We start from the raw sequence: 26,059 nt of genomic DNA, 5'->3' as shown, positions 1-26,059 counted from the left end.
TTAAAAGCTTCATTAACTTTGCTGTTATTTCAATGATATTGATGAACCTAAACCTTTTCTCATTTCTCTCCATGTTGATTTTCTCTTGTGGTTCTGTGGGTTTTACTAAACTGTCTTATTGGAAATGTTAAACTTCCTTTTTTGTTGTGATGAACCAAACTAGTTAGTATTTAAAGCCTCGTTATAATAACTATTTAAAATGACACTGGACCTGAAATGACAGACTCAACATTACACAGCACTTCACTGTTGTTGTGGAAGAAAAAATGAAGTTTGCAATAAGATGTTTGTATCTTTATACAGCAGCCAGTTCTATAAAATCCTTTATGGTTTTGTAGGTGACATTTGTGATGTGATGATTAATTCCTGGGTCAATGTTGTCCCTGTGTTCAGGACTGTCTCCAAAAGAGCAAACATTTTACACTGATCTGTACTTGATCAGTTTTCTGTCACTGTGTGATCTTTACTTTTCTTTACTTTTCTAAGTTTTGACTGACTGCTTGTAGTTTCCTCAAGAAAAAATAAAAAAAATCTGCAAATGTGTTGAGCGACTAAGAAAGATAAGCTGAGTCTTTATCTATGGATGGTTTTAAAAACCCTGATGTTTGAAGCCATCTGCTGGTCGTCTGTGGTGTTTGACTTTATAGTTCTTCGTCATTAGCTTCAGTTTTGGCTTTGAAACCTGCTGCTGAGTGGAGAAATTGTCCTCGTTACATTTTCCCACGGCTTTTACTACTATTTAAAATTTTCTTTATAATGATTTTCTCCCTATTTAGAAAAATGTTATATTGATTTTCATAGACTCCATATTTAAATAATCACACGCTGCATTTTAAGGTTCTTTGAGTTGAAGTCTGCTGAGTTTTTTTTTATTAATTAATTTTTTAAATTAATTTTTAGCAAAAAAAATATTTCATATTGAAGAAAATTATGTTTTCTTCTAAATGAACCTTCTAACATCAGGGATTTACCCAGGAACAATGAACAATTGCTTGATTTTTACAGGAAGCAGTCAAATAAACACAGGAGGAGACAAGGATGTAAATGTTGCACTGGCAGTGGATCTGTCATTTCTAGTTTTTGTTTTGCGTCTTGCTGTTTTTGATTTTGTGATCATTTGAAAATCCAATTTGAATTCAAAAAGATTCTCTGTGTGGGTTTTCTCCAGTTTCCTCCTACAGTCCAAAAACATGCATTTTTAACTTGTGAATCTAAAATTGCCCATAGGTGTGAATTTGAGTGTTAATGGTTGTCTGTCTGTTTATGTGTCTTTGTGGCCATGAGATGGACTGGAGACCTGTCCAGTTTGGACCCCACCTCTCGCCCGATGGGATAGACTCCAGCTCCCCTGTGACCTACATAGGATAAGTGGTGACAGATAATGGATGGATATTATAAAAGAAAACATGGACTTTATCTAAAACCTTCTACTGATCAAATATGTGACCATCAGAAAGACTGAAATGTCTGGAATTGTCTTACTGCTGAATCTGTAAGTATCCTGTCACTTTTCCTCAGAGACCAACATGTAGAAACAACCAAGCTGGAGCCAACAATAGTGTAAAGACAACTTTCTGTCCTCTCTACTCTCTTAGCTCCACCATCATTGGTTTGTACTGAAAATTTACATTTTGCTCACATGTAAATAATTTTATTCTTTTAAAGGCTCCGTAATTTTCATTGAACAGCTTTTTCTTCTTTTCCTTTGGGCTGTTCCCTTTCAGGAGTCACCACAGCGAATCATGTGCCTCCATCTAACTCTGTCCTCTGCATCCTCTTCACTCACACCAACTAACTTCATGTCCTCGCTCACTACATCCATCTAGCTTTCACAGATAATGCTGACTGCCCTTAGCACTAACTTACATTATTGCATGAACATGTAGTTTGTCTGATCTGACCCTGTCATTATAGACGACTAAATCCATGAGTTTAGAGAGGATGTGGGTTTAAGCACCACTAACCAAACAGCTAGACCTCCACCATTTCACTGTGAGTGTCTGAATCTGACATTATGATGATCTGTTAAGGAAACTAAACTGTAGTTGATCTACATTTTGAAGACACAGTGCAGTAATGTTTCCAGTTGTTTCAGCTGCAATAGTGTTTTAGTTCCTATGAATACAGCTGCAGAGAAACACAGCTGTCTCCTATGTGTTTATCAGGTTAATTTACAGGTGATATGATTTTGCTATTCGGCTTCATTTGTTTTAGACATGTCCAGTAGTATGTAGTGTGCTGCTACAATCCAAAAGTGATTTCAAGTTCTGCAGTGAGGACAAAAATTAGTCTTTGTTTTTCATGGTGGATGGCAGCCAGCGGTAAACTGCAATCCCACCACCTACTGTGTTGGCTCTCAGTTCTTTACAGTATTACTATGTGTCATTTTTTAAATATGTGTGTTCAGAGCCCCTGATTCTCTAATGAAGATCAGTGACGTCACCAGCAACCTGATTTCTGAGAGTTAGAATGAATAGGAACTAATAGGAGAATAAAAAGAACTTTCGTATGTGATCTGATAGAATGTGTATCTGTATCAGATCGTTGTTCTCATTGTTTTACATTGTAGGACTAAGACATTAGTCTTTTAGAAACTCTTTATTAGAAATGAACACACATTGTGTACATTTGTTTTCACTATCGATGTGTGTGTTCGCACATGTCTTTGACACTACAGAGACAGTTACTTGAACTCTGCTGTTACTCAAGTCTCTGTGTGTGTGTCCCTCTTCCCCCTTTTTCCCTCAGGTTGCTCTCCTCCCTCAACCTGTTGTACACCTGAGTACAGTCGGTGCTCAGGTGGAGGGAGGGTGGGGGGATGAAGAGAGGCAGGTAGTGCAGGAAGTGGAGTGACAACACATGCCGGGGTCTCCAGTCCACTTTTGTTTCTCTTATTGGTGGTTTCTTGATTATGAGAAGCTTTTGATGATAAATAAAACTCGTGGGTTAAATGATAACTTTGAGTCTGGCATCCTTCTTTATATGTTGCATGTTCTGATCCCTGGGAGTTTATTTTTTTGAATGGAGGGTGTAACACTGCTAACAAATATGCTGCCTAAGCCCCCATCAGATCTGGTTCACAGGTGAGGGTGTGAAGACAAAGGCAATGGCAACAAAAGGAATTTGATTTACTGAAAAATCTATCAAATTTCCAGCATCTCAGAGACCCCTTCACCTACACAGCACATTTTCTACATTTTCATACAGGAAGCATTGATCACATGGATACACAAGACACAAAGTTTGGCTGCGTTCAACATTTGCTAGACTGTGGCATATGTGCATACACATCATGTAAGGTTCTCATGTGTGTCTGTCACATATTGTATGATTGAATACAACACACCGATTAACATCACTATTCTTCATATGTGATTAGTGATTATATGATGACATGTTACACAGAAAGCCTGAATATAAGAGAGAGTAAATTACTTCCTATTTTTATCATAGAGTTTATATTTTTCTATGTCCTATAAAACACAGGTCAAGGTAAAACAAGAAGGTAATATTCAGTCAGAGATCACTAACCAAAATCACTCAAGATATATGTAAGAGATATTTGATTTCACACTGTTACGATCATCAGAAAAGCAGTACAATAATATTTTGGGATGAGATTTACAATTGCTGCTAAAATGATTCAAAAAAGCAGAATAATCTTATTTTTGTGAAGACACAGTAAAATGACTCAATTCAGGGGACGTGTCCTCTGAAGGCTGCATTTGAGGAGCAATTGCATCTCAGAATTACAAGATTCTATGATTGATAAAGAATAAAAACCGTGGGGCCTTAAAAGCTTAAGTTTAAAATGTAAAATTTGTGATGTTAAAGAACAAAGTTTGGAGCCTCTCATATCATAATATATATTCACAAAAAAGTTTCAGTCATTAAGTCCCATCACTGATTCATTTGAATGTTTTTTGGGAGAAGAGCAACAGAAACAGTATAAACTATAGTTTTTCTTGGAAAACACCATGTAACTTCTCATAATCTTCTCTCCATTCACTACCTGTCTGTCAAAGTGCTGGTAATGGAAACTTCTCCCATCCTCTCATTTTGATCTTTGTCAGTTTCCTCACAGGCCTCATCAACTTTGATGACAATAGCCAGCTGAGGAACACCTGCCCATAAAGAGAGATTATGTACAGTGATATTTATCTTGCTGTGTGATTGTCAGACCAACACAGTCCAGCTGCAAAAAGCCCCACTTCAGCTAACAATTCATTCAGATTTACACAACAACCATATAGGCCGTAAACCACAGATAACTTTCAGAGCACAAAATCAGGTACTAGCTGGATCAGTCTCTACAATCAACATTTCCATAATAAATTCCACAAGTGAAAGTGATTCCTGAAACTGAGCTTTCATGTGAAAGATTTCCTGGATTGTATAATAAAGGTTCTGCTTCAATAGATAAAAATATTCTGAAACAACAAACTGATATTACCCAGGTCACTAGCTGCCTTTCTGATGTCCTGAGCCTTCTTTAAAATGGATTCATTAATTCCTGTTGCATTGATGGAACAGACCCAAACCAGAACATGAACTTTGTCGTCTGGAGCTGGTCTTGGATTAGGATGTTAGTAAGAACAATTTTTGATTTGAGTTGATGAGAAACCTCACAAACCAGAGTGAAGTCAACAGTTATCAGGTTGACAGTTGTACCTTATACCCTTCATTCACGTGTCCTTTCAGAGCCAGCTTGATGTCTTCCACACTGATTCCTCTTCCGTCTCCTTCCTCCAGACCCATGATGTCAGTGAAGACAAAAGGGTAAAAGTTTCCTCTGCCTTCTTTGGGGATTTTATGGGTTTTATACTGAAAGACATGTAGATAAAATATGCAGCACTCAAGAGACTGGTTTTATTTGTTGAATCACTAAAAGCAACGATGCAGTTGTACTTTCTGTATCATCTTTTGACTCCATAAAGGTTTCTTCTAAAATAAACACACACACAAATAAAACAGTGAGGTTATGACAATATGGAGATAAAAAAAGGAAAAAAATACTCTAAACACTCTCTGCACTGGTTTCCTGTAGCTGCCTCTTAGATCTGTCTCTTGCCTACATGGTGATCAACTTCATGTCCCTCATTCCGGTCTACAAGCCCTCCCGTCCACTGCCATCGTCCAATGAACAACATCTGGTGGTCCAAGCTACGTAAAGAAGACACCAACCAAACTCTTCAGCTTAGTGATCCCACGATGGTGGAACGAGCTACCAAACTCTGCACACTCAGCAAACTCACTCCCAATATTCAAAAAACTCTTCCCCACATTCCTAAAAAAATCCTATCTGTTCTTTCTTGCACTTCTTATGAAACTAAAACACTTCTTCTCATAGTATTTTGCTGTGATGTTTTCTCCTTGACTTCTTGCTGCCTTGTACCTCACTCGTAAGTCACTTTGGATAAAAGCGTCTGCTAAATGACTAAATGTAAAAGCAAAATGTCCCTGTGCACATGAACACAACAGCAGCAGAGAGGCTCAGTGATGCACTGAGATCCCATATGTGCCCAGAATAAGATCTACAGAACATGACACAGAACCCTGTTGTTGGTACTGATCCTGATTCTCTGGTCACTCAGCTGATCACTTACCAACACTGACTGATAAATGATCAGATGTATGAAGATTCACACAGCATATTATTATCACGTGGTGATGGGGTCACTGTGCCAACAAACCTGAAAGTGTCAAAAGAAAAATCATCACTTCACCCACTAAACAAAGTCAATGTGTACATACTGTTTTTGTGAAGCTTAATTCATGAATGTTTCTTCCCTGTAGCACACTGGCAACAGAAGTGACAAAGCTGGACTTTCCACTGCCGACTTGTCCGTAGAGCAGAACTCTGAGACGACTGACATCATCATTATGTGGTTGATAATTCTTCACATACTGCAGATCTTTGTCTCTGTCTCTGTTAAAACATGCTCCAGTTAGATTGAACAAATAAAAGTTGGTGTTGGTGCAAGAGAGGATCATCAAAGTTACTACAATTCAAACTGAAAGCAGCATGAATGTCTGGATCACATTTCATCTGTTTCCAGTTTCATGTTTAATGGTCCAGTCACATGTCAAACCTACTGTGGAACTGGGTGAAGGATTTACTCACCTACAAGATATTTCTCTCCATGGTTTCCCGAGAACTGAGAAATACAATTGTGTTATTAGAAAGTATTATCATTATTATGATCAAGCTTGTGTCAATCTGATTAATCACTACAGTCGATGTTGTAACATGGATTTTATAACTTACGGGGAGGAGATGGTGGTGGTGGAGCTGTAAAAAGTAAGAGTAAGTGTAGATAAGATTCATGATTAATAAATATGTTGGATTCACATGAACAACAATATTCTACATCTGTCTGTTAATTACATTAAAAAGGTAGAATTTATTTATTAATATGCTTTAAACACTTGCTTTATATTCTTTAGACTGTAATAATAGCAGGAGTGTTTAATATCAATTCTTCTGAAATAGAACAAAATAAAAGTGAAGGAATGTTAAGATGAAACTGTTTGGACAGTTAGTAAAAAGATGTATAAAAAGATGGATTTCTATAAGTAATAAATATCATTATTCCTATTGTCTCATCTGATTGACAGTAATATGAAGTTTGACCTGTGTTCTGCAGCTGGTATGAACTTACTTGGTTGACTATTTCCCATCTCTAGAAAGATATAAATAAATTTTAATGTACCAAAGGAAAAATATTGGTATCGTCCATCCCTGTGAGACAGTAGGAATATAATGTATATATATGTACGTACATATACGTATATAACAAAACTGAACAAAATATATACAGTTCTTCGCAGAAATAGCATCTGAGCAGTTACAGGGACCTTTAGTGAACAAATATGTTTTTTTCTGGCTTCAGAAGCTGTAGTTTAAGCTGCAAACCTATACACACGTAATAATAATTTTTATGACTGTTATCATGTGCTCAAAAATATAAAGAGATATATAAGTTGTTATGAATAAATGCACTTCTATCAAAAACACACATATAAAAGAGAAGAACTCGGCTTCAAGGACGACACACACGTGAGATAATACACAGAGGCAATAGGCCAGTTACATGCTGACGTCCTGAAGCCTTTTCCTCTTAACTTTTTCTCTTTCTCTCATAGCTTCAGTCATTTCTCTGTTTTGTCCTTCAACACATTTCATACAACTATGCACACAAACTACTTTTTATGGTTTCTGTAAAATCTTGAACATTTTGTTTGCGATGTTGCTTTATGTGGTGAGTCACCAAATAACTGCATGAATTAATGTGTCTTTGCTTTGTCAACTTGCTAACCACAATATTTTTTAATCCTTTAAGAGGTAATTATATCTGTTTGCATTGTTGTTGAGATCCCTTTTTCTGTTAACTGAAGAATATTAATAGTAATGTTGAATATTATTGTCAGACAGGGTAAAAGCACCTACTATATTATTTTTAAAATATTTTTTTAATGTTTTTTACAAATACACTGTGTTTTAGTTTTACATTATCATCTTGTCCCCGGGTTCTTACGCAGTTTGAACATATAAAAAAATCCTAGTATTTATGAAAATGTAAGGTGCCTTAGTGGACACACAACAATTTTTGAACCTTATGTGAGAGGAAAAGGGAAGATGTGAGTAACACCAGACTGTTTAAATTCACACACAGCTTGAGACATTTCAGCTCAGACTGTTATTAGGATCAGATGATGGACTCAATGTTTTTATGGAAAATCATTTTGTGAGTGAATTTATGCTGAACAGTGAAATGCTGTTAGTCCACATTTGATCTTCATATACGTGTGTGTGTGTTTGTGTTTAAGATGTCAAAATACTCTGAGAAACTGAGTCACTTTAATCTTCCAGATGACCTTCATGATGGTATGTACAAAGTTTTTTTAAAGGGTTTTTATTCCAATTTGAAGCATTAATTTAATGGATTGTTTTTAAGAGGCTGAAACAGTTTGGTTCTTTCTCTGTAGCTGCTGAAACTTTGTTCAAGTTCTATTCTGACCCCAACAAAACCCCTGAGGTCCAAACATTCTTTGACTGGATCTGCACTGAACTTTCACCAAAAACTTCAGATTTGTTCAACAATGACAAAAAACAGGAATTGTCTTAATGATGTTCATCACTAAAAGCTATATTGCAGTTGTGAGGTGGATACTGTGATATGCATTTGTGAACCATCACAAATAAAAGATGGCTGTGTCCTATATCCTGCTTGTAGTTTGTTGCAGCAGATGGTTAATGCAGTTTTCTTCCTATGATGATGAAGGTGTCAGGTAACACAGAGACACCGTATTGTGTAAATCTTTCTTTAAATGATGTTTCTCTGTAAATCTGACCCTGTACATATGAATGAGTGCATCACTGTTTTCTACCTGTTTAATGAGCATTGGACATTTTAGTGGACGTCAACCTTTAGCCGGTTAAATGTGAAGAGGAGACAATCACTGAAATACAGATGTTCTGTCTGCCTCAGCGGGTGTCAGCTTGTTATCTGTTAGCTGATAATATCAAGAAGAAGAAGAAGAAATTCATTTAACTGTAATATTCTTCACACAAAGACAGTGCTTTAAAATGGTTGGGATGCCAGGAAGAGACAACTTAATGAAGTGTATGTACCTCCAGTTACTTCAGAACCTGACAAAGCAAGTTCTAATCTGATGAGGACAGTGTGACATCCAGGACTAAGCTCCATCTCGTCTCTGTCTCTTGTCCTCTGCTATCAACAGATGATAAACCAGTTATTCTGGTGATGATGTACCACACCCGAGATGTCCACTACTCTACCTCTGGGACAGCATGGTCTCAAACATATCAAAAGGTCCAACTGGATGTTCCTGTTCTCTTCCACGAGACCAAGCAAGGATTACTGACATGTCCAAGAAATGAGGAGACAGTTAGTCAAATACAAGACATGTTAAAGAAGCACAGTACACATCCACCGTGTTGTATTAGTTAAACTGTCAGCAGCTGATTAACTTAGTGCTTCCTGAAACCATCATGTTCTTTATTAGTAGAATAAATTTGAATGTGTAGTTTGTGTTGCACATTATAAACTAAATATGAAATAAAGACTTTTGACAGAAGCCAGAAATAAAATGTCTAATAAAATGTTATTATGAAGGAGAAAATAAGATTCCTGAATACTGACCTGCTTTGATGCTTCATTTCTTCAATTATTTCAAAAATGTTTGGTTTATATGATTTTTCACAGTATGATATTATTGATATGATCATTAAATCTGTTTATCAGCAACTGAACATATTTGGGCTTCACTTCTTAAAGAAACCCAGCTTCATCATCTTTATAAAGAATGAAGATGCCACCTGTGCCATCAGATGGAATTATCCAGCTAGTTAACCAGCGAGCTGCTGAACCACATAATGCTGATGTGTTGTGTGTGTGAGAGCTTATCACTGTGTAACACAATCAAACCATCAACTGTCTGTTCTTAGCAGCACTACAGACCTGGTCCAGTGCAGAATCTTAATGCCACATGATAAGTTCAAGTTTTATTTGTTCTTGCTTTGGGTTCACTTTCACTATTTTGAAGAATCTTCACACAAGTGTCCAAGTGAAGAAACAGAATTGTTTTTTAAATTTCATCTCATTTAATTTTGACTTTATGGATTTTAGTCTTTATTTTCTATAGTTTATAAAGTTCTAATGCTTTTCTCTGCATGTGTAAACCTCTGTGTGTGTTTGACATGTGCTCTATAAATGAAGCTTCTTTTGTTGAGACCTCTAACATAAACCCACTAATCCACAATTCAGGAATCCAAGAAATCACCTTTGAAGCTGTAAACTCATACTGAGCATCATTTTGATGCAGATCACCACTTTTACTATGCACAAATGTACTTAAGCTTAATAACTTAATACCAAACACAGATCTGATCCTTTACACAACAACATAAAAAGCATCGTATTTATGTTTTTTTTAATAGTTTCACAGTCGACTGGGCTCACATTCAAACCTTTTTCACTGAATATAAGGTGAGCTTTTATTACTTAGGAAGAAGAAAAAGGGGGCAGTGTGTGTTTAAAGCAGATAAGCAGAACTTTTTTTTCTTTGCTGAATAAAGAGAAAAAGTGTCTTGACTATCAGAAGGAAACTTTAATGATTCATTAATTTCTGATACTTACGCACCACTAAAACATACATAGGAAGATTGTCAAGCTGCAGGTTTTTTTCTAGGTAACTTTTATTTCTCCATGCATCATAAACACATTATTGAAATGTTGTGTTTCAGTCCATATTTAATATAATTATCATGTAATTCTACTCTGGAAATGTATTGTCTAGTATACAGCATTTATGTCTAGTAACAGTAATAGTATGAATCAGTAATTTGATTTATACCATGTTTTTAAAGTAGAAGTTTATTCAATGATCATTTTGTGAATGTGCACAGTGGAAATTGTTGGTTAAGTAAAAGTCACAAACAGCTCAGAGATGCAGGTTCCTTTATTAAAATCATCAACAATGTTCAGAGAAGAAATGACTGAACAGGAAACTTCTATTCTTGTGGGATCATTGTGTGACTCCTCTCCTGCACAGCTGTTAGTCACTGCTGCATAATCAGAGCTAAACTACTGGTGGATGAAAGAAGACTCTGCTCTATCCAAGGTGAACAGCAGCTCACACTGCAGTGGAGAACATGAACGTCTGCTGCAGGAACCCTGGATGTCTGATTGAACAACTTCACTACTCTACACACTCTGCTATGTGGATTATTAGAGGAGCTTTAAGATCACACTGTTTCTTATTGTTTGTGCCTGACAGGTGGTGGAAATTAGCAGTAATTGGATGTTTTCTAAGAACAAGTGGAGACACATGGAGAAAAAAATAGGGAGAGCAGCATCACCCTCACTGATATTCAGGGTGTAGTCAGAACAGGAGACTATAGTTTTAAGAAGCCCATCAAGTAATGACACTACTTTTTACCCATGAAAACATTCGACAATGCACGGATAAATTTCTCTTGTACTGCTTGTGGTCCATTGGTGAGTTTGTCGTCAGCTACTAACACTCCTGCCAGGAACCAAGAACCATCCTGATAACACATCAACGGACCTCCAGAAAACCCTTGAACAAAGAAAAAATGTGGAAAAGTTCAAGTCCAGTATGATCATCCTGACCCTGACCTCTGACCCTTTAAAGGACCAACAGACATTTTGATAAAATACAAACACACACCAACACACTGTGTGTAGGAACAATAATAATAATACTAATCTGATTATTCACCTGCTCCAGTGTCAAAGCTTCTGTACAAATGCTGTCACTCGATGTGTCCTCACAGTCCACCACAGAGGTCTGGAATTCCTGCAGAACTTGTTCCACTAAAGTTGGGAGAATCAGAAAATGGTGACAAGTGGCATCAGAAGCAGGTTGTAATTATCTCTCTAACTTTACTATGTTTGATGGAAAGAGGTGAAATGATGCAGACAGTTCACATTACTGTGTCAGACTAGTGTCAGGGACTCACCCCCTCCTGCCCCGGAGCCCCAGCCTGCAACCCAGCACATGGAGCCCACACTGAAGTTTCGTCCGGTGTCCACACAGATGGGCAGGATGGAGTCGGACAGGGGGGCGGGGGTCTCCAGATGCAGCGCTGCTGCATTAGGCCCAGTGTGGTTGCTCAGAGTGATGTCTGTCACATTCAGTTTCACCTCAAAGGGGTTGGAGCCGTTCTGTTTCAGACGACCCAGGACCACGGTCCAATCAGATGCTGTGGCTGAACTGAGGGAGATAACATGAGCTAAATTAGGACTGAGGAGAACTCAACACTTTAAAACATGTGAGAACATGACTCCAGGTGTCTCACCTTGAGAAACAGTCGGCACTGCTCAGCACAAAGTCCTCGTTCACCAGAGTCCCACCGCAAACATGACGTCCATCCTTCTGTAGACTCGCCATCCACGGCCACTTACTATCTGTAACCTTCACGCCTAGTCCCAGAAGACGATTACTCAGTGGGACCTGGCCACAGACATCAGCTGGAGACACATTTGAGCTTTAAAACCTTGAAAACTTCAACTGTTTAGTTAAACCCACATAGATTAATTTTAGATGATGAAGACACCTGTGATTTTTCACTTTGATGCAGTGGAGTCTTAAAGGTTTTTGTGTGATGAGCTGCAACAAGTTGAAAACACTGAGAATGACTGATTTGATCCAAGTGTTGAAATGGGTCAGAGCCATCACAGAGCCTGGACATGACAGGAAGTCAAGTTTGAAGCAGATCATCAACAATGTTCAGAGAAGAAATGAACCTACAAGCTCTTAGTGATGATTTAGTGATTTTCTTCTGAAGTGTTTTGACACTTTGTTCTAATTCAATACATCAGTTGTTGGAATTGTCTGAATCCATTTGTGGAAATACTGCAGCTGATTTGCTCCAAAGGTTTGACACAAACCTCTGACAATCTGAAACATTTCTATCCAACAACAGTGTGAAGATCATCTTTAACTAAATCAGACAGGAGAAAACTGGGACTTACCATCCAGCTGTGAGAGACTCTCTGAAACACAGAACACAAAAAAACTGTTGAGGCTTTTCTGATACTTCTTGTACAACATTTGGACATGTGGTGGAAACAGGAGAGGATTGATTTTTATCATCTCTAACATTTGTAACTAAACTCATTCAAGCACATTTTACAGAAAAGTAAAACGAAAAAAGGTTCATAAACCAACATTTAGTTGTTACTGCTGAAACAAAAAATCACTTTAATCATAAACAATGTGGTTTTTCAAGCTGGATTCAAATAAACACCAGAAAATATTTCTTGTCAAGCTGCATCGTTACTAAAAACTTATTTTAGATTATTTTAAACACTATTCAGTAGAAGCAAGTGGGGCGGCTGTAGCTCAGTTAGTAAAGTAATCGTCCACAAACCACAGGGTCAGTGGTTCTATCCCTGGTCTCGTCTATATGTCAAAGTGTCTCTGGCAAGACACTGAACCCCTAACAGCCCCTTCCCCTCCCCAGCTGTGCAGTGTTGGTCCAAGCCCGGTAGAAAATGGGGAGGGTTGCGTCAGGAAGGGCATCCGGCCTAAAAACTGCCAAATCAACATGCGGACAATGATCCTCTGTGGCGACACTGAACTCAAAGGACAAAAATTACATCCAACATCCAACTTCTTGTGGAAATACTGGAGTCTCCTGCTTATCAATAGTGTCTCCCTGACTAAAAAATATACAACATCCTGATGATCTGATATTTCTATAAAACCAAAGTGTGAAGATGATCCATAATGAAACCAGACGTGGTTTATACAAAGGAGGATTGATTTCCACTTCAGATCATGTGGTCTGTCAGATGTGTGCTGGCTCACATAAGCTCAACAGTTTGTGATGGTCAGTTTGGGGGTTCAGGGTCTTGTCCAGGTACATTTCCACATATGACTCTACACAGTCAGGCTGAGAATCACTGAAGCTACAGTCAACAGGTGGACAGTCACCACCTGAGCCACTGCTGCCCCCTCACCACAGATCTCAGTTCATTTTTTTGCGTTTTTTTCTTTTATATTATATATTACATATATTTTTTACACATTGAATGTTGGACTTCAAAGAGTTTTTTAAGAATTGACTCAGTTTAGACAGTTTTTATTCCCTTCTGTCCTCACTTTGATCTAAAGAAACATTAGTATTGCACCTAGTATTTTACTTGATTAAGAGGTTTTAAATGGTAAATAGTCGCTTACATAGCACTTTTACCCAAAGCGCTTTACAGTGTTGATTCCCATTCACCCATTTACACACACTCACACCGATGGTGGTGGCTGCCATGCAAGGTGCTCACCTGACCCCCCGGGAGCAACTTGGGGTTCAGTGTCTTACCCAAGGACACTTCAACATGTAGCTGGGATCGAACCACTGAACCTGTGGTCCAGGGTCAATTGCCTTACCAACTGAGCTCTGAAACCTGATTGGTTCAGGTGTGGACAGTGAGGAGGTTCTTACCTGGTGTCAGCAGAGTCAGCAGAGTCACCACACACATCACTTTGTAGGAAGCCATCGCTGCAAGTGTCAAGTCCTCACATCTGACATGGTATAAATACCTTGTTCTCCCCCCTCCCTCCCTCAGACACACCTCTCTCTGCTTCTTGGACAAGCAATACATCAAACTAAACCATTGTTGTCTTTTCACCAAACCAAGTTCAAGTCTTTTCCAGTTCAAAGAGATTCTGCACCATGTTCCTCAATCATTACTTCAGAAGCTGGATGGACGTCTTTGCTGACAAGGACTAATCATTCCTTGTTATTCATCTATAAAACCTTCCTACATACAGAAATCTAGACTTTACACAAATGATTGGACCACTTGTGATGACTCAGTGAAGAAGTTTAAATGTGCTGAGGACACGACACTGGTTGGGCTCATAACAACATCAGATGTATCAGCATAGAGAAAGGAGCTGGTCCACAGATCATAATCTTCACCTTTACATTGGGAAAAATAAAGAGATGGTTATAGTTTCTGGAAAAGGTTGTGAGGAAAACGATGACTATAATATCTGTGAACCTGAATTTACATGAGCCACAGTTAAGACATGTGGATCAGAGCTGTGTGATGTGAACAACATCTCATATCCTGATAGAGTTAATGAAAAATAAATTCAGCATAGAACAAAATGTGCAGCACACTTTGTGGTTCTTATCTGAAGATTATCTCTGGACTGTTGGACATTATTCTTGTGTAGGTGCTAACAGAGTGGTGTCTGTTGTGGTGATGCTGGAACGTACAGGCACGATGCTCCAAGTGAGGAGAAAGATTTGCAGAACTAGGCTGAAATGAATCATCAGTAAAATGTTTGTCCTGCAAGAGACCCAATAAAACCACATGCAACAGTCAAGGTTGTGTTAAAATTGAAGGTGTGTTAATTGATTTACAACCTGAATGAAGCACTGAGTAAAATGGAAGAAATCATTCCACCTTAACCCTCCTGTTATGTTCAGGGTCAAATTGACCCGTTTTAAAGTTAACAATCTAAAAAAAATACTTACAGTTTTTTCGATTGCTAAACGACAGTGGGCACAACTGGAGTCACATGTACAAAACTCTAACTACAGTCTGCACAGCAGCAGTTCATGTGGACCAAACTCTAGTTAGTTTTTCACTGCTTGAACACATTTTTCAAAACTCTACACACTTATTCCATGACTTTAACCACAACCTGCACAACACTGTGGAAATACAGCACTTTGTTCAAATGCTAACACACTGCTGTCAAAACTGGGAACCACACATTCCAAACAGAATAGATTTCAGCCTTGTGCCTTTCAAACACTTCTGATTGAAATTTCAGATGGAAGGCTAAGCAGGTGTCTTGTTGTAGACTTGTTATATATATTTGTTAAATATATAGGTAGAGCTCAGAAAGACTAATTTTGGAAATGGAGCAAGGAAGACGGGTTCGTGCAGGGAGAGGGGCCAAAGAAGACAAAGAGCTGTTATTTCAGATGAAATAAGTGCTTCACTTATAGACCATGTCGTGAACCATGGTCTCTCATTGAGAGAGGCAGGGTTGAGGGTGCAACCCAATCTGCAAAGATCCACAGTGGCATCTGTAATGCGAATTTCCATCATACAAACAGGTGAGAGTTACATCCTTACAGTAAATGAAAACATTACAGGAATTTATTTGGTATTGCAATTATAGAATATTTACACAGATATTTATTACAGTAAGTTTGACCGTAAAATATATTTTTACAACAAGACCCATAAGCTGCCCCCAACAGGAGGAAGAGGAAAAATATTTTCAGATGCGCAGGAAAATGCTGTCGTTGACATGGTTGTTGTCAACAATGCAATAAAACTGCGGGAGATTCAAGATAAAGTGCTGGCTGATAATGAAATATTTCTCATTACTGTAATTCTGTAAATTACTACAGACTATTGAAGCAAACTGCTAATTTTCATTTACCTTAAAGAATGTTAAGTTCTAAAAAAGTAAATAAATCATGTGAAAGAATTTCACTCTTTTCTTTGAAGAAGTCACTGAAATTGTTCCAACTGTAAAGATGAAAAGTTTGTATTTTCTGTATTGGTGTTTGATGCTAGTGTTTTTACTCTCAGTGTGTTCTGAGTGACAGTGTGTGTTATCTCAGTGAGGGTTGTGCATAGTGTTTGGCTGCACTGAGCCTGTTTTGAGCCATGTGTTAAGAGTTGTGTTGCTTGGAATGAGTTTTGCAGGTGATGTGAACTGTTTAGCTCAGGTGACAGTTGGTAGTTCAGACTGTAGTTAGAGTTTTGCACATGTAGCTCCAGTTGTGCCCACTGTCATTTAGCAATCGAAAAAAACTGTAAAAGTATTTTTTCACCTTGAAACTTCTCCTGCTTGGCTTATTTAGTGTAATCAACATATAAAATAAAAATGGTTCAGTTCACATATGTGTAACCCTCCTACATGTTTATATTACAAAGCTACTGTTTGGGTTCATTTGATGCCTGCGACAAAATAGAAGGTAAAAAGAGTCAGAAAGATCAATGTGTGTGTGTGTGTGTGTGTGTGTGAGAGTGTGAGACAGGGGTGTATTATGTCTCATAGTTGCAAAAAAACAAACAGGATTTGACCTTTCTGACTGTTTTTAGCTTCTATTTTCTCTGCCGGGTCAAATTGACCTGAACAGTATCTTTGTAATATAAACATGTAGGAGGGTTACAAATATGTGAACTGAACCATTTTTATTTTATATGTTGATTACACTAAATAAGCCAAGCAGGAGAAGTTTCAAAGTGAAAAAATACATTTATGTATTTTCTTTAGATTGTTAACTTTAAAACGGGTCAATTTGACCCTGAACAGAAGACGTGTCTCATTTCAATTTATCAACATCACTCCATAAACAAAAACAATTCAAAATATAAAAATCAATTGCATATAAATCTATTGTAATTTATTTGTAGGTCTTTTCAGTTTACATTAAAAAAAGTTTTAACATGATCTTTTTGTAATAAACGAGTGACTTATGCTCATTGAACCATGATCTGTGAACAGTAAAGAACATCACTGAACTAAACATTGATTGAAATGGTTAGTAATGGAGTTAATGATGAGATATAAACAATGTTTTTTGGGACTTTTTGGTCAATTTGACCCGGGAACATCAAGGCTGTTCCTCAGAAAGCAACATAACAGGAGGGTTAAAGGTTGTTGTAGCTCTTCAGCAGCATTAGCTGTGCTGCTAATGTTAACTACATTTTTGTGCTTTGTCCAAATAGCCGACGTTCCACAGATCAACAGAGACTGGATTAGTTTTCTCTCTTCATGCAACAAGTGATTCCAGAGTTGTTGGAAGTGATCAGACAGGAAACACCTGCTTTAATGTTAAAACATCTCTTAAAAAGCCCTTTAATTTGAAATAGAGTTTGTTTTCCATCCTTTCATTATCTTTATCTGATTATCCTGGAGCCTTTTCCAGCTGTGGTTTGTAAATATGTTTTATCCTACTGGACATTTTATTGTCTGTAAAGTTTATTTTAATATATGAAAAACTCAACCTGAGATGGTTGAATGAACACTGGACTGAATGTAATAAAGACCTGAACGGATGTTAAACAACTTGTTGTCCTTCCTGTGGCATCATGTTTTGTTCATTCGTCAGACACTTCATTAATCTGATATTAAAGCTGAAGTTACCTTTGACCTCAGTGAGACACACAGTGTTTAATTAAATCCAGTATCTGGCAGCATTTAATGCCCAAAGCAACTTTTCCTCAGAAAGGGACTGACACAGGTTTTCTGGTAAAAACCATTTGTCCATAAATTTTAATATTTTTACCTTTGTTTTTGAGAAACGCTCCATTGGTTTGGTGATAACAGAGAAACATTAACACAGAAACATGTGATCTATGGTTTGGCAAAGAAGCAGAGAGAGGTTTGTCTGAGGGAGGGAGGGGGGAGAGGAAGGTGCTTATGCCAGAGCTGATGTGATGAAGTGATTCTTAATGATTTCTTACAACGTGAAAGAAAAAAGAAAGAAAAAATATCATAATATATAAGTATATTTAATATCATGTACAAAAGAAAAACTGAACACTGATGAACTGAGATCTGTGGTGAGGGGGCAGCAGTGGCTCAGGTGGTGACTGTCTACCTGTCGACCGTAGCTTCAGTGATTCTCAGCCCGACTGTGTAGAGTCATATGTGGAAATGTACCTGGACAAGACCCTGAACCCCCAAACTGACCATCACAAACTGTTGAGCTTGTGTGAGCCAGCACACATCTGACAGACCACATGATCTGAAGTGGAAACTCTGAACTGATGGGAGAAACTGAACCAGGAAAGAAATCGTGTTTCATAGTGAGTGAGAAACTGATGGAAAGATGAACATTTATGAATTTATTTCCTCAGCATATTAGCTCATATTTTAGATTGTTATGGACATTACTGCATGTGGATTATTTATTGATTCACTCATTGCCTTAAAACACAATTTGAAATAAAATAACATTTATACTTCTGAAGCAAACATTTAGTTATTCAGATCATTTACATTAATTAAAATTATGTTATTAGATTTTTTTGTATTGCTTTGCATATGTTTCTATATTTACTAGAAGTAAAATTCTAGAAGTAAAAATCTTGGACAGAAGGAAAATAAATAGAGAACAAAAATACTTTTTTTAAATCTTTGATTTATTGTGTCATCTGTTGAATTTTGTGGGAAAACGCCAAATAAACAGCAATAATGATGGAAGATGACGTGGACGGCAGCCTCGGTGTTTCAGTGCGCTCTACTTTGTATTGTCTTGTGTTTGAATGCAGTGTTCTGCCACAGTTCTGGTGGATCTTACTACCGGGAAGAACTCATGAACATCAGAGCTTCTACCCTGTGGACTTATTTCCGTGGTGCTTGTGCGTCTCCGTCTTCCTCTCTAACGCTCACTTTCAAAGCAAATGGACGAGCTGACCCTGCTGCTGAACAAACTCCGAGACTTTTCTACGTCCTGTGTTTTGTGCTTCACGGAAACGTGGCTGTGTGATCTTCTAGCGGCCTCTGCGCTCCAGCTGGGTGAGTTTCAGCTTTACAGACACGCGGGAGGTGGAATCTGTTGCCACGACGTTTCGGTGCTATCTATGCACTGCTCCCCGGACCTGGAGGCCTTCATCATCAACTGCAGCCTTCTCCTCATTCATCCCTGTTGCTGTGTGGATGAGACAAAGAAGCTGCTTGGATGAGTAGCAAAACATTTTTAACCAAGAAGAAAAAAGTCCAGTTGACGTGACTCGGATAACCAAACCTGGATGACCTTCACTGACATAGATCTATAAAATCTCATTTATAGATTATTGGTATTCGATATTTGTTTCAATTCTATCCAGTGACATCTGGTGAAGAGGCCAACTTTGATTTTTCATGCCTCAGTTAAGGGCTATTGAAGTAACAGTAATGATAATTCATTTTGGTACAAGTAAAAAGAAAAGGCTAAAAGGATTAAGATAAGTTTGTTTCTTTTCAGTTTTGCTCAAGGTCTCAGGACACAGATATGGACATGATAGAGGAAAGTGTTTGTGGAAGTGGAGCATCAATCACAAAAGTGTATGACAGGCATCATCACTGCTGCACAGCAGCCATTGATCGTCTTCAGAGAAGATGACAGATGATGATTGGTGGTAGACCTGCTTTTGTCATCAGTGATGAAAGCAAGTTTCTCCACAACAGAACAGGTGTCAATCACAGGGAGATGATGTTAATTAATGATATTATTCCATTTATTACATGGTCCAGAAATGTGAACAAGTAACACAAATACTGCTGATATTTGTTGATATTTGTATTTGTTATATTTAGAAGAAATATGTTGGGTATAAAGCCTGACTGGGTTAAAATCAGACCAAAGGTTCAAATTAATGAAGGCAAAATATTTGGGTCAAAGTTTGCCCCCTGCTGGACCTTTTATGGATCTGTTATTGACAGCTGCATCCATCACATTAGTGAAATATCTTACAGCAATGTCCAAAAACATTGTTAAACCTCTCAGCCAGGCTCAGATTTGTGGTGAAGGCCTGAGAGTAATTGGGGAAGGAATCAGGAAAAAACTGATCAGCAGAGACAAACTGAGTTTTGTCTTAGTGGAAATTATTCTGGGAGCCAAAGGTGAGGACGTGATCCCAGTACTGAGTCCAGCAGACATGGAGGCATTGAAAGCAGCTCTGACGTTTTCATGTCAGAAAGTCTGCGTCTTGCTTGTGCTTTTAAAGTTTTACTCTGTGTAACAGCATGTAGCCTGTATATGATACCTTCACCAACAAAATCCAAACTTTTCTGTGTGTTCAGTTCAACTTTAGGAAAGTAGCTAGCTAACTTTATCACATGTGGGGTGAAGCCAAGCGGCTCTGCTGTGTAGTAAAATGGCTTTTTTGGACTTATAATAAGAAACTGAATGAACACAGTTAATATCTAAATAAATCCCTGTGCTGAAATCATTCAGTGTAGTTACTGTATATACTGTAACTCATCCATGTTGGCTGAGGAAAAGTTTTGCTTGCACTGACTTGTTGCTTGTGCATCTGATGACATTGGCAAAACTAATGATGCTAATGAAGTATGTAAGCGACCTTTCCACCGTGTTAGGGACGACATTGCCACAGTCAGCAGCTTTGCTGATAGTTTCTAATTAGTCACTGATCTCACCTCAATATTTAAAAACCCATCTTTGTATTAATCAGGTCACCATGACAACTAGGATGATTGTGCAGTGACATTAAAGTCTATTATATTCTGTCAGTAAGTTTGCTAACAGCTTTAACCACAGCAGAGGGACACACTGGGCAAAGACAGGGACACCTAAGAACACAGCTTGACCAGCTAATAGAATCAGCTGCTGCACCTCTCCTAGGGCCTTCAACAGTGGTTGATCCACCTCCTGAGACCTGCCGTGACTTACACTGTAATACGTTTTTTTGAACTGCACCTCTCCCAGCTGACCTACAAGACAACCCAGCATGGGAGCTGAGAAGGAGATGAAATGCAGGTCAAAAGAGATGAAATCACATTAATACACTTCAGACTGTTGGTGTTTGGCGTCGGTTGTTTTTATATTGTAGGCTGGGAATTATCTACCCTGAGCAAACATTTTCTAAGATATTCAGCAGAAACTGGAAACAGACCTCAGACCCTGAAGCCTGACAGTAGGCAGGTAACTGGGTAAGTTTGGTTGAGGTTAAGGTCAGGGGACATGGACATCTACAGCCCTTTTCACACATGGGATCCCTAACTTTGCTGCCTTCATCTGTCAGAGTTAAAAATCAACTTGGTTTTGTTATTATCTCACATTTATGTTGTGTATTTTATTTATGATTTTCAAATTCCGTTTAGTATTAGTGAATTTTATATAACTGAGCAATTATTATTTGCACTTGTTTTGGTTCCCAGGGAAACTATATTGCTGCACATCACCCTTTATGTAGCCCCTCCCCCTTTCCCTCAGTGCTGCTCCTTATCTTCAAGGGTAAGTTGCTGATGAAATGCTGATGGTGCTGATTTTCTGTTTTGTTCAGAAATTAACCATCAGTTATTGGTTAAATACACGACCGAGGAGACGATGTGATGTTTAGAGACAGATGAACAGAAAGTGGAACTAAATCTTGATGGATGGAGGGATGTTTACTGTGTCTAAAACAAGATTGGGGAACAAACCATCAACTTCCACTTTGTGTTTCTTCCAATAGCAGGTTTCTGCTTTAGTTTGATGCTAAATGAGTTTTTCTTGTTCTTTAAATTAAAATGTGTGAACTTGTTTTCAGTTCTGTCCAGCTCCTGTTTCAGTAAATACTCACTACATTTAATTATTAGAATTCTTCATATTAGCAGTAGTTCTATCATTAACAGTCATTAGTTTGGTGTTTAAAAGCTTCATTAACTTTGCTGTTATTTCAATGATATTGATGAACGTAAACCTTTTCTCATTTCTCTCCATGTTGATTTTCTCTTGTGGTTCTGTGGGTTTTACTAAACTGTCTTATTGGAAATGCTAAACTTCTTTTTTGTTTTGTTGTGATGAACCAAACTAGTTAGTATTTAAAGCCTCATTGTAATAACTATTTAAAATGACACTGGACCTAAAATGACAGACTCAACATTACACAGCACTTCACTGTTGTTGTGGAAGAAAAAATGAAGTTTGCAATAAGATGTTTGTATCTTTATACAGCAGCCAGTTCTATAAAATCCTTTATGGTTTTGTAGGTGACATTTGTGATGTGATGATTAATTCCTGGGTCAATGTTGTCCCTGTGTTCAGGACTGTCTCCAAAAGAGCAAACATTTTACACTGATCTGTACTTGATCAGTTTTCTGTCACTGTGTGATCTTTACTTTTCTTTACTTTTCTTTCTTCTTCTTTACTTTACTTTTCGTTTTGACTGACTGCTTGTAGTTTCCTCAAGAAAAAATAAAAAAAATCTGCAAATGTGTTGAGTGACTAAGAAAAGATAAGTTGAATCTTTATCTATGGACGTCATTTAAACACACTGATGCTTGGAGCCATCTACAGGTCGACTGTGGTGTTTTACTTTAAGGCTTTAATGATCTTTTTATATTTGTACCACATGATCTGTGGTTTGATCTGTGGCTTCTTCTTTTCTGTTCATATGTTTCCTGCAGCTGCTGTTTAGAGACACTCTGACATGTGGTGGTAGCTGCAGAATGGACAAAACATCAGTTGAGAGGCTGCTGGGTGAGTCCAGTCTGCTGGATGTGTTGATGTCTGAATGTTGAGAGAAGATCACTGTTGCTTCCCACAGTAGATCAGTTATTACAGCTCAAACCTGACTCTCATTTCTCTTTAGTTGTGACTTCACTGCTGATCTGCACAACAAACCAAGGTCAGTCAATGTTTTCTATGACACACTGAAAAGGTCTCATTGTGTCTGAGAAAGATGAGTTAGTGTGAAGGACACAGCAGGACGTCATAGAAACACAGAGACTGTTGAAGGTTAGATGTTGGTGTTCACTGTCTCTCTGTGTGAATCTTTACTCACTGTTACACTGATCTCTACTTGATCAGTTTACTGTCACTGTGTGATCATCACTTTTTTCCTCTCTATCATCTGCCTGAAACTAGAAGAAACTCCACTGTCTCTGTATAAGATTTCCGTGTTTAAGTGTCTGCAAATGTTCAGTGACAAAGAAGAGATAAGCTGAGTCTTTATCTATGGATGGTTTTAAAAACCCTGATGTTTGAAGCCATCTGCTGGTCGTCTGTGGGGTTTTTACTTTATAGTTCTTCGTCATTAGCTTCAGTTTTGGCTGTGAAACCTGCTGCTGAGTGGAGAAATTGTCCATGTTTCATTATCCCACTGCTTTACCTACTATTTAAATTTTTCTTTATGATTTTTTCCCTATTTACAAAAATGTTATATTGATTTTCATAGACTCCATATTTAAATAATCACATGCTGCATTTCTGTTAAGGTTCTTTGATTTGAATTAAAAATTAAATTAAAGTAATCAAATAAAAATATGTAGAACTTTTCATATTTTGTAACCATGTGCTCTCATTTTTGTGATTATTTACTTACTGTCACATCATCTCAGTGATCACAGCTCATCTGACTGTGAGTTCCAACTTCTCTCAGCTGTTTGAATATGAGTTTGTCTCTCTGAGCTGTGAGGAGGACGACGGCTCTGCTGGATGGACACTGAGGAGAAACACATCCAAAGGACAGAGGACTCAGTGTGGAGATGGTTGGGGAACATTATCTGGTTCTCTGTGTAATTTCAGCTACATCAACCCATTGGACAGTGGAGTTTACTGGTGTGAGTCCAGAGAGGGATCAACCAGTAACAGCATCACCATCACTGTCACTGGTAAGATCAGACTGTGGAGTTAGTGTTGATGAAGCTGTGTGGAAATGGACGAAATGCTGTAGTTTGTCTCTGTGTTGAGGTGGAGCAGTGATCCTGCAGAGTCCTGTCCTCCCTGTGATGGAGGGACATGATGTCTCTCTGCACTGTCAAACAAAGAGGCCTCCCTCCATGCTCCCAGCTGATTTCTATAAAGATGGCTCCCTCATCAGGACTGAGCCTACAGGTCACATGACCATCCACCATGTTACCAAGTCTGATGAAGGCCTCTACAAGTGTCACATCAGCAGTCATGGAGAGTCTCCACCCAGCTGGATCTACGTCACAGGTCAGGAGCTTCACTTTGATTTCAACACTTATTTCATCCACATGTTCAACTGAACAGGTGATTCTCTCTACAGAAAAACCTACAACCACATCTTCACCCACCTCCACCACCTTTACGTCATCGCCACCTCAATCCTCCACTTCCCTTCAGCTTGTGATCACACTGGTCCTCCACCTGGTGGTGTTCTGTCCATACTTGATCTCCACTCTCCTCATGGTGTCTTTATATCGACACAGACACAGAGGTAGCACGTTGAATCATTCACTGACCAAACACTCAGCAAACAATCAATCAATAAATTCATCACTCACACAAAAGAAACATGAATATTTTTACAGTTGATACATTTTCTACTGTTTCATTCTGACCTGTTCTGACTGTAGGAAATGACCTTCCTGTCTCTATGGTGATGACCTCACCTGACCAGCCTGAGCGGGGATTGGATAATGATTATGATAATGTCACCACAGAGCATCACTTCTGATCTGATCCAACATGATCCATATGTTCCCATTTAAAAAAGAAGCTACAATATCAGAAACAGTAAAGGAGCCAGAACACTTCCCTGTGGAACTCCACATGTTCCTCATGATGAACTTTGTTGAATGTCGAATGTCAGAACTTCAGCAGCAGTTTGATCTCTTTTCATCTTGAAATGGAAGCAGCTGTGAGAGCAGGTCTCCAGGATGAGTCCTCAGGTTTGTGAAAGCTGAAAACTTAGAGATTTACATTTACATTTATTCATTTAGCAGACGCTTTTATCCAAAGCAACTTACAAGTGAGGTACAAGGCAGCAAGAATCTAACTCAAGGAGAAAACATCAAAGCAAAGTCCTATCAGAAAAGGGTCTACATTCAATGAAATGCAAGTGCAAGAAAGAGCAGAAAGGATTTTTTTTTTTTTTTAAAGAGATTTAAGTGCATAGGAAGATGCGGAAGAGTTCTGTTTTCAGCAATGTTTTGATTATTGGGAGAGAGTCAGCTGAGCGTGCAGAGTTTGGTAGCTCGTTCCACCATCGTGGGATCATTGCGCTAAAAAGCTTTGCTTGGTGTCATTGTGATTTTTTTATACAGACGCATGAACAAATGTATTGTACAAAGCATTGAACATGTGTTTGTTCTTAATAAAAACCATTTGGAAACATGAACACGTGGTTAAATTCTGATTAAAGGTTTGTCAGTCCACTCTGTGCTGTTTCATGGGTGGCAGTTCCTCACTTGGTAGAGTTGCCGTCCACAGACAATACGCTCGGAGGTTCGTGCCCCCTCCCCCGACCACATGTTAGTGTTTCCTGGGCATTGAGCCAAAAAACTATACTATTGCTCAAACACTACATTTATTGGTTGTAGAGATAAATGAGCACACATAATGAAAATATTGTACAATTTTGCAATAACACGAGCATAACTGATCAAATTTCTTGGAACTGCGGCAGAGAAAACAAGGCAGCTGCTGCTTTAGAGGAAACTGTGGTTTTTACTGCTGTCAGCCTGATGTCATACCATCATCTAATACAACGAGACAGACATCAGAGGCTGATCTGTCAGCACAGTTTGTTCCATCTAACTTTCAGTGATTGTATTGTTGGATGTGTGCTGTGTTGGAAACCAATTAAAGTGAAATACAGGATAGAATAGAGTGGACAGTGTGAGAACTTTTACACAACAAAGTGTTAGGTTTATAATGTCCAAAGAAGCAAGAGGTCGACTGTAACTAACACTGTTACCAAACAGGAAGAGAAGACGACTGCTGTCACAAAATGTCATTTCTTTGTGGATGTGATTTCACTGCTGTGCTGCACAACAAACCAACATTAGGAAGCTTTTTTCATCCCAGTCTGAAAGTCACTGACAGTGTCTGATAAAGCTAGTGTGGTGGACA

General features: G+C 38.3%; 3 protein-coding genes and 1 long non-coding RNA gene across 4 annotated transcripts in view; 2 read left to right on the top strand and 2 right to left on the bottom strand.

The window, feature by feature from the left end:
• Window positions 1–6,678, bottom strand: part of LOC137137017 (interferon-induced protein 44-like) — a 111,134-nt gene extending 104,456 nt beyond the window's left edge. The window contains exons 1-2 of the mRNA XM_067522875.1: window positions 6,663–6,678; window positions 6,269–6,484 (exon numbers count right to left, since the gene is read on the bottom strand). The gene's annotated coding sequence lies outside the window, so the exon portion shown is untranslated. The remainder of the gene's footprint in view (window positions 1–6,268; window positions 6,485–6,662) is intronic.
• A 1,620-nt stretch (window positions 6,679–8,298) lies between these two features.
• LOC137137086 (uncharacterized) lies at window positions 8,299–9,277 on the top strand. The gene is made up of 2 exons (XR_010915673.1): window positions 8,299–8,627; window positions 8,746–9,277. It is a non-coding gene; the product is annotated as an uncharacterized lncRNA (long non-coding RNA).
• Window positions 9,278–11,085: 1,808 nt separating this feature from the next.
• LOC137138058 (tryptase gamma-like) lies at window positions 11,086–11,940 on the bottom strand. The gene is made up of 4 exons (XM_067524963.1): window positions 11,849–11,940; window positions 11,510–11,763; window positions 11,269–11,363; window positions 11,086–11,106 (listed from the first exon to the last, which is right to left on the bottom strand). Exons 1-4 carry the CDS (start codon window positions 11,938–11,940, stop codon window positions 11,086–11,088), a joined length of 462 nt encoding a protein of 153 aa, XP_067381064.1.
• Window positions 11,941–22,649: 10,709 nt separating this feature from the next.
• On the top strand, window positions 22,650–25,325 carry LOC137137027 (low affinity immunoglobulin gamma Fc region receptor II-like). Its single transcript, XM_067522891.1, has 6 exons — window positions 22,650–22,720; window positions 22,833–22,868; window positions 23,581–23,853; window positions 23,933–24,178; window positions 24,252–24,422; window positions 24,562–25,325. Exons 1-6 carry the CDS (start codon window positions 22,690–22,692, stop codon window positions 24,660–24,662), a joined length of 858 nt encoding a protein of 285 aa, XP_067378992.1. The 5' UTR covers window positions 22,650–22,689; the 3' UTR covers window positions 24,663–25,325.
• Window positions 25,326–26,059: the final 734 nt, after the last annotated feature.

Source organism: Channa argus, chromosome 12 (genome assembly GCF_033026475.1).
Source record: "Channa argus isolate prfri chromosome 12, Channa argus male v1.0, whole genome shotgun sequence".
Lineage (NCBI taxonomy): Eukaryota > Metazoa > Chordata > Actinopteri > Anabantiformes > Channidae > Channa > Channa argus.
Note: the sequence above shows the minus strand (reverse complement) of the source record. Positions and strands in the feature narration are given on the sequence as shown.

What these genes read in the sequence shown, in the direction of transcription:
- LOC137138058 (XM_067524963.1), bottom strand. Translation starts at nt 11,940, where the DNA reads ATGGCGAGTCTACAGAAGGATGGACGTCATGTTTGCGGTGGGACTCTG. An exon ending in GGGCTCCGGGGCAGGAGGGG is followed by an intron (nt 11,364 to 11,509) that starts GTGAGTCCCTGA and finishes TCCCAACTTTAG; the next exon opens with TGGAACAAGTTCTGCAGGAA. An exon ending in AAGCTTTGACACTGGAGCAG is followed by an intron (nt 11,107 to 11,268) that starts GTGAATAATCAG and finishes TCTTTGTTCAAG; the next exon opens with GGTTTTCTGGAGGTCCGTTG.
- LOC137137027 (XM_067522891.1), top strand. Translation starts at nt 22,690, where the DNA reads ATGGACAAAACATCAGTTGAGAGGCTGCTGG. An exon ending in CATCACCATCACTGTCACTG is followed by an intron (nt 23,854 to 23,932) that starts GTAAGATCAGAC and finishes CTCTGTGTTGAG; the next exon opens with GTGGAGCAGTGATCCTGCAG. An exon ending in ATATCGACACAGACACAGAG is followed by an intron (nt 24,423 to 24,561) that starts GTAGCACGTTGA and finishes TTCTGACTGTAG; the next exon opens with GAAATGACCTTCCTGTCTCT.